This window comes from Osmerus eperlanus, chromosome 5, assembly GCF_963692335.1.
Source record: "Osmerus eperlanus chromosome 5, fOsmEpe2.1, whole genome shotgun sequence".
NCBI lineage: Eukaryota > Metazoa > Chordata > Actinopteri > Osmeriformes > Osmeridae > Osmerus > Osmerus eperlanus.
Window position 1 is genome coordinate 21,043,252 of NC_085022.1, and position 8,760 is coordinate 21,052,011.

At 43.3% G+C, this 8,760-nt stretch overlaps 1 protein-coding gene across 1 annotated transcript; it reads left to right on the plus strand.

Moving 5' to 3' along the window:
- The first annotated feature begins 1,309 nt into the window (after nucleotides 1-1,309).
- Nucleotides 1,310-6,648, plus strand: saal1 (serum amyloid A-like 1). Its single transcript, XM_062462591.1, has 12 exons — nucleotides 1,310-1,460; nucleotides 1,766-1,992; nucleotides 2,275-2,460; nucleotides 2,670-2,749; nucleotides 2,925-2,984; nucleotides 3,263-3,378; nucleotides 3,487-3,643; nucleotides 4,013-4,095; nucleotides 4,227-4,412; nucleotides 4,922-5,106; nucleotides 5,488-5,580; nucleotides 6,081-6,648. The coding sequence occupies exons 1-12, from the start codon at nucleotides 1,457-1,459 to the stop codon at nucleotides 6,171-6,173; spliced, it is 1,470 nt and encodes a 489-aa protein (XP_062318575.1). The 5' UTR covers nucleotides 1,310-1,456; the 3' UTR covers nucleotides 6,174-6,648.
- The last annotated feature ends 2,112 nt before the right edge of the window (nucleotides 6,649-8,760 follow it).

An 8,760-nucleotide genomic window follows, 5' to 3' on the forward strand; every position in this document is an offset into this window, starting at 1 on the left:
TACGACCAATTATGTCTGTGGCCTATAAATAGTAAGAGTCTTGCTACTTCTTTCGGAGTACAGTATAATCACGTAACCTACAAAGTGGAAATGTCATGTTTCCTTCGATGAGAACATCAAAAACACATCAAAACTGTGTAAAATCCATCTAAGGCCAAGGATCTGTCACATGAACATTCTGGATACAATGTCAAGTAAGTAAATATGTTAACTTAAGGAGAAGGTAAGTGTTAGGCAGATTGAAAAGATGATGGCAAAAACAAGGTGTGTCAGGGGGGAGGGAAGAGAATGTGCCACCAGCAAGTATCTACCATCTGTTCTGAACTTGTTTCAATGAAAATTACAATTGTCTGCTTGAATACAACTCATTTAAAAAGTACTTGTGTAACAGCAATATCAGATAGCAGAAACATGTTTCTCTGTTATTGCTACAACTACTCTTACATTGTCGAGTTACAATGCACTATTTTCTCTCCAGGATATGCTCTCTGTTTCCTCCAGGAAAGAGGATGTAACTAAAAGAAAAATACACACATTTGTCACATTAGACCGCACGTAGGAACCACTCCAAGTGTAAACACAGCATATGACAGCTGCATGCCTATACCTCTCTGTTTAACAGCAGGCAGATTGTTGGTCGAGGGAGGCCCAATTTGACAATGTTATATTGGTTTACATACCTGGTAGGGATTGAGGGCTAATCAGGGTTGACCTATCGCAATATTATGACACCATACAAAATGCTGAAATGGAATAGCACCCAGCATGAACGTTCCCAATGAGTTCCACATGACTCCTTCAATTAAGTCAACAAAGCATAGAACAATTCATCAAATTAACACAAAAGCAACAATGTTATTCTAAATTATACATTTAAATGTATTGCTCATAACGGAATGAAACATGTGTTCTCAAGAAATTCATTGAATATTGTATATATAATATTGTATGCAGGAGACAGTTTCAAACTTGAAGCAGGATTGAACATTATCAAGATCTAATGGTGAATGGGATTAGTTTATCCTTTCAGTCCACATCTTTGATGTAGCCTAAAACAACCTTGCAATAAAACATAAATATTATATTGTAAGGTTTAACGACATTCACCATGGGCAATCAAAGTTGAAGACAATTAACACATTTTAGGATAGTGGTTTGAACCTGGGCCCGGGGACTAATCATAACGGTTACTGACCGTAGCATTTTGTGAGAGGTGTGGTAGAAGAAAGTGGAGCATGTGTCGATGTAATTAAGGTGGGCCGTGACTGGCATTACTCTCTTGCACAGTAGGTGGCGGTGTGTGACAGTACCATCTCGCGAACAAGGAGCGAGCCTGGGTAACTTGCCATGCGCAGTTGGAGGCTCATTTGAAACTATTTGCTAGCTAAGCTAACTGATATCTGTCTATTAAGCGACGGTATGCGCTTGCATTCATCTATCGCAGGACGGATTTAAAATGGGTGAGCTAAATCATTATGTTCACTCTGAATGTATGTCGTTAGGTTAGTTAGCTAGTACACGACAGGCAATTAGCTAACTTGCAAATTGTTCTTAGCAACTTAGCAAGTGCGTACAGAAGCTGGTTTACCCGCTAAACCCCATAAACTAGCCTAGCTGCCACACACAGAGATGTGATCTGTGGTGTGGTCATTTTAACTACTATCTAGCGTTGCTGATGTTACTCCCGTAGCTGTAAGCTATTTAGCCATTGTCTTGACATAGGCCTGGCCTAAATTAGACACCATCTCTGTCCCATGTTAATCAGAGCATCGTTACGTTGACGGTTCGGGAGAGCTTAATGATGAGAACTCCAGCACCAGGTCCACCTCACCATCATCATCATTGGGTCAGTCTCCTACAATGGACCGTAATCCATCCCCACCACCCGAAAGAGATGGCGAACAGGCAGAAGATAAAAATGAAGTGGATGCTATCGGAGAGACGGTGTACAGCAAGCACTGGCTTTTCAGCACCCTAACACGTTTGATCCAGGTACTGTGGATAAGTTGATTAGTCTTATTAGTTGTAAAGAGAACCGTTGAGAGACTCTTGGTAGTGGTTACTAACATGAGCCCCACTAGCACATGATTTGACAAGCCATTACCAAGTAGGTCTCCATGGTGAACTAAAATAATTAACTAAATGTCTGCTATTATGCTCATTTAAATAATAAGAACATCATCACTGTCTGAAGAAACAACTTCTAGCTTCATTTGGGATGGTGAAAGGACAAAACGATGAACATTATGGTGGTTTGATCGTACTGTGTTTCAGATGGTAACGGACTTTTCACAAGAAGATTCTGAATCTCAGATGCAGCTGACAAGGGAAGATGAGGATGATTTGTGTAAAATTTGGGACATGGCGATGGATAAGGATGTGGCAGGTTTCTTGCAAGAGTTCAAAGCTGCAGATATTCTGCTTGGAGTCATAGCAAAATCCCAGTGCCCTCGTCTTACAGTGAGTGAATTTCATAAAATGCAAAGTGTGGGCCAGAACAGGAATCCTGATTGAGTGGCCTGTTAACCATTAGACCCTTACGGCTATTTTCCCACCTCACATTGTAAAAGGAAAACCCATTCCAATCACGTTGGCCTTGACTGCTGCTCATTTGAAACATGCACCAAGTTGTCTGCATAACGTTTCTTCTTCCATTTCTGTCTTCACAGGAGATCTGTGTGGGCATCTTAGGTAACATAGCCTGCTTCCCTGACACCTGTCTGACCCTCAGCCAGAACAAAGACCTCGGGTGGGTGACCGTTAGTGACTGGCACTTTTCAAGTTAAGCCCCATAATAGAACCAAGTACATGATTATGTTTAACTACAAAGCTATTTAACACGTTACATCAAAATCATTCAGCACATTCGTCTTCCCATTCTTGAGGGATCTGGTTTCTTAGTGTGAGTCTCTGTTTCTCCACAGCGCTGTGCTGTTGCTTCTCCTTGGAGACACAGACCCTCCCACTCTACTGGAGACGAGCAGGTAGTAGATCATCGTTAGATTTGGAGAAAAATAGTGCTTCAAGTGGCCTGGCACATTCATTGCTGTGAGGGAGAATTAACATCTGAACCTAATGCAGGAGTTTGATGGCGACTGAAGATAAATATGGAGCAATTATGCTCAGTTATAAATAACAAACATTGGTTAAAGCATAGATTTTTTTTCTCTTGCATGCATGCCTGGTAGAGAAGTAGTTTGCACTGAAAAGCAAAGTCATCATGTTAAAAGTCAGTGTGGATTTGGTTTTTGGTTGTCAACAGGTTACTGCTCACCTGTGTCTCCCAGAGGGACGTGTCTGGTCTGTGGCTGGAGCGGATAAGGCAGAACACCTCTGTGCCCTCCAGCCTCTGCTTCATCATGAGCAGCTCCACCAACAGTAAGTCCCCTCCGCCCTCTTTTCATCTCCTTTGTTAGTTTGAAAGTTTGTATTCCTCCCAGCCAACGGTCCTGTGTGTGTGTGTGTGTGTGTGTGTGCCCTGCACAGTGGATCTGTTGGTGAAGGTTGGGGAGCTGGTGGACAAGCTGTTTGACCTGGACGAGGAGTTGATGAAGAGCTGGATCTCCCCCCAGCCCGCCGAGGAGGATGGGGAGTCCCGTCCAGACTTGGCCTCCTCGCTGCTCGAGGCTGCCAAGCAACTGAGGTCAGAACATCCAGTACATAAGAAAAGCATGTATTATCAATACCCCTAAAGTATTGGGGACTGTAAATAAGAAATGCATATATTAAATGTCACGTTTTATACTTTTGCCAGATTTTTATATTTGAATCATTATTCATCTTGAATTATTCTTCAAGTAAATATACCTTTTAGTACCTTACTATTTTGACTTATGACCTGCTCTCCCATTGATTGTCTCAGCATGTATGAAGGGCATTGTATGTCATTTCTTTAGGAACGCGCCTCATTTTGAAAAGTGTGAGTGACTGTCCCTTGCCCATTCCTACGTGAATTATCAGTGCTTCAGTGATTGTTGATTTTCCATGACACCAGTGTGGTTTGTTTTCACAGACTAGAGAGTTCAGAAGGTCTAGAAGCCTACCTACATACCCTTCAGCTCCTAACTACTGTTGATGAGGGCATTCGGGCCTTGGGTGAGAGCACCACATTCAGTGTCGTCATGTCCTTAAACGGCAGTTTCCCCATGTGTGACTGAAGGGAGCTTGTAACTAATACATATACATCTCTTTTCTATATGTTGGTGTTTTTTGTCTCCTCCCTGTAGCCGTCCCTGATGGTGTGGGCCAAGCAGTCTGGGACTTTCTCTGTGAGGTTGTGTGTGAAGACCTTTGTCAGCCAGATGACCCACCTCTGGTCTTACAGGAGCAGAACCTGCTGCTGGTCCAGGCGCTGGCTGTGCTCTCAGCGCTCTATGCATGCCCGGACCACAGCCACCGCAAAGCAGACACCTGTGAGATTCCAGCGTTTTTCTCGAGAATGCCTATTAATGTACTTTACTTACGGAAATGTTTGGGATACACTATAATAAAATGATTGGCCTATGCCGATAGCCGATGTTCACATGACATAATTGACTGACTGTCTACTCTGTCATAAATTTACATTTATGCTTTTATCCAAAGCAACCTCCAAAAGAGAGTTTTACAAAGGTGCATAAATGAAATACAAACTTTGCTTCTGATGAGACTTCTAATTCGGGTTCTCAGTTGGCGCACCATCAGGTGGGGTCAGGTGGCTGAGCGGTTAGGGAGTCAGGCTATTAATCAGGTTGCCAGTTTGATTTCCGGCCGTGCCAAATGACGTTGTGTCCTTGGGCAAGGCACTTCACCCTACTTGCCTCGGGGAGAATGTCCCTGTACTTACTGTAAGTCGCTCTGGATAAGAACGTCTGCTAAATGACTAAATGTAAATCAGGTACTGTTTTATATGTGCATTCAAGATGTGGGATCTGTCTTCTAGACTTGCCCTTAATTGGAAGCATGCTGCGGGTTGTGCAGTACCACAGGGAGTACCAGCAGAGCAAGGCTGAGGTCAGAGCCTGCTCAGGTGACCCTCAGAAGGGGAAGGGACAGGACGACCAGCTCCAGGCTCTGATGGAGACCACCACGGAGTTCCTGGCTGACATGGTGCCTCACCTGTCCAAGGTAATGTCTCTGGAACTTCTCTGGAACTTCTCAGACCAAACGTTCCCGGGACGTTTCATCTTCCCTGTCTAAGTATCAGTAGACTGACTGCAGGATGGCTTGAAGCATGTACTGACAGACCAATGTGCGGGGTCCATGTTCGGCATGGTCCTGTTTCAGAACATTTGCCATCTTCTATAATTATGTGCCACCTCACTGTCCGGTGATGCAAACACCTCACTGTTATTCATTTCCTTTGAGACTATACCATCATGAGACTCATTTAACAAATTAGTTTTGTAATTTATCTAATGAATGGTCATGTGGGACCTTGATGAGCCTGATTAGATTTGTAACCTGTGGTCTGTACAGTATATGTACCATATGTGTGTTCATGTGTAGGACATGGTGGCTGACTTGTTAGGAAGAGGGTACCTGACAGACAGATCGTGTCTGTCAGCTACAGACAGTCTGCTCCCCCAGTTCACGCCAGCGGTAAGACCCCTCTCCTCATCTCTAACACGGCACTCTCTGCTACATTTACATTTAGTCACTTAGCAGACGCTCTTATCCAGAGCGACTTACAGTAAGTACAGGGACATTCCCCCCGAGGCAAGTAGGGTGAAGTGCCTTGCCCAAGGACAAAACGTCATTTGACACGGCCGGGAATCGAACTGGCAACATTCAGATTACTAGCCCGACTCCCTCACCGCTCAGCCATCTGCTCTCTGGCCTTTTTCTACCTCTGCTCAGGTCTGCAGTGACTCATGCAACAACTCCCATTATATCGTAACTTTTGTATTTACCTACACAGAATGTGCTGTGGATCCCCTCTATTTAATCAAGGCCATGTGTAATTATTTGCTGATGAATTACGTAGTTTTACCGTAGAAGTGACAGTTGCTTTTGTGTGTAGTCATGACGTTACCTTTTATCCTCCCTTATGTGGAAAGCAAACACCGTTTTCCACCACTCTTTTCTTCTCTGATGTGCAGGTACATCACTTGGTGACCATGTTGTCAGAGACAAATCCGCAAATGGCAGACATGGTAAAGAAGCAGTTTCCGGCCGTAGAAGTCCCAAGGTGATCTAGGTCTTTGCATCCACAGTTGGTATTAATGAAACTTCAGATATCTTTGTTGGGAAAAAGATTTTTAGAGGCTGTAGCTCTTTCGTTTGAGACTTTGATATCGAGACAGTTTCATTAAATCAGTCACGGACCGTACAGTGTAAGTGTCACAATACGATGAGAAACATACATTTCGATCTATATTTCTATCAAAATTGATTTGACTGTATGCTGTCACTTAGTTAACATATTTTTTGTTTGCGTATGCGAAGGGAATTCATATTTGATATTTTTGTATATTTTATATTTATATAGATGTTAAAAATGTACTTGCTTTCAATACTGCTCGTTGTGAATATTTTTTGACTTTTTCTACTAGCCTTAAAAATAAACTCAAACCACAATCTATGTATTTGCACCATGTCAACATTTCTGAATGGATATGGTTTGCTTTTTACATGTGTATTAAAGTCTCATCGCTAACTTGCTACCAATTTGGGGTTTTTTTTGTAGGGAAAATTCAAAGAGTATTCAGTGTGTGTATTGAGTCATTCTTTTCAAGCATATGAGTAATGTACATGGTGATGACAACATCAAGTGTTTACCAGAGGGTGACAGTCACTCTAAGCACGGCAGAATTAGATGAAAGACCACAGCCAGGCAACAATGAGCTCATTTGGTTTCCAAATGCGGCATTTTGCCCACCGGTGAGAGGGTTCGCAAGAGAACCTGCGCATTTCCAGTGAGCCTATGAAGGCAGCATGAATATAGCAGCTTTTTAATTAAAGCCTTGATTGAAATGCAGAATACTCTTTCTAATGGAAATACAGAGTGTTGGAGAGTGTGGGAGGAAGGGAGATGGACAGAAAAAAAAAAGTTTCCTGCTACCTCGCAGCATCTTGATTGGTGTGTTGAGCTATTAAGGGAATAGCTTAGAGTACTGCTGCTTCGTGCCTGTTTCTGTTAAGAACAGTCGTGATCCAGGTACTACATGTGCTAGAACTTGGCCTTTAAACATTGCTTGTGGCCAAAGACTTGCACTTTGCAAGTACTCTGTTTGCAGGGTTTGCCTCAAGCCCCTTCATGTCTCAGAGATCAGGGTGAAGCTTGGATGTCTCTGTTTAACTGTCAAGTCCATTTCCTGCCTGCCTGTCTGTCTGTCTGAACCCTGATACGATGTGGCTCTGCGCTCATGGTGCAGTGGAGCTTGCGGTGCAGAGCCCACTACTGTCCAAAGTTTTCCGGGTTTAGTAGATGAGGTCATCTCTTTTTATTTACTTCTACCCACACAACATGTTGTTCATTTAGTTGAGTTGACGTTTTGCCTTACAGTAAAATTCATCTTTCTATTTATATCTTCATCCGTCTACGAAACATTGTTTTTACGCCCAATGAACTTCTAAGACAAATGGGGTCTGACAGTGGTTGTAGAGCTGAGATAAGTTTGGATGTTTAGAAGGATACTGACAGGACCTGTTGCTGAGTGATGGGGAAGTAATGAAGGATTAAATAATGCATGTGCTTCCGCTGAGAGGCACCTAAGCTTGCCTCTCTGGCGGACTGCATGCGTGCTGTCTATCACGTCAATCCCCCTCCTTTGATTCTCCTTGCGCTTTTGAACAGACCCACCTGGCCACTGACCTCAATGAAGAAGCCCCATGCAACTGATTGCAATCAGGACACCTTCAACTCATTTCCGGAGTTCTCCAGTTCTCTATCTCATGTCAACACCGTCACAATGAAACGTTGTGACAACACCTTGACGCTGCTTCTACTCTACAGACACTGACGTTTCTTGTTCACCAGAAATACACTGCTGATGTTTATATTCCTTGATTAGCAGGGCCATTTTCCAGCCACTCTGTGAGTGTTCTTCCCAAACTGGGTGGTCTATTATTTCACTGCAGTGATGACAAGGGGAAGGATGCTGCTGTTTACTTCCTCCTCACTAATGACTTACCAGTGTAATGTGCCTTTATAAATGCCCATCACCACCAACAGCAATGTTGTTAGTTTACACATGATGTCATTGAAGGAGTTACCAGACAAGGGGTGAGAAAAATGGAATTAGAAGATTGCATCCAGAAGCTTTTAACCTGTACTAGGGTTTGTAAAAATGGTTAAATAAAAAAGAATAAAAGTGTATCTTGTGTGTAGGGTCTTGCTCATGTAGCTTATTTAATGTTACTGAGAATATCTTACAAAGCTGAAGGACGCTAGGAATTGTGTTGCTCTGACCGAGCAGCTGTTACAAGGTGCTGCTCCTTGTGCAGTTGTGTTCCCTGGGATCCTGTGGCTGTTTGTTCTACCATGAAAGAGGAGCTCATTAGATTCCCTGCCCCCCTTCTGGAAGTCAGGTGACTGAGCGGTTAGGGAATCGGGCTAGTAATCTGAAGGTTGCCAGTTCGATTCCGGGCCGTGTCAATTGACGTGTCCTTGGGCAAGGCACTTCATCCCACTTGCCTCAGGGGGAATGTCCCTGTACTTACTGTAAGTCGCTCTGGATAAGAGCGTCTGCTAAATGACTAAATGTAAGTGTACGTGAGCATAGACCATACTCGGTACAGGTGGTTGTTACAGTAACCTTTAGTAGTGGGGTTGAAGGA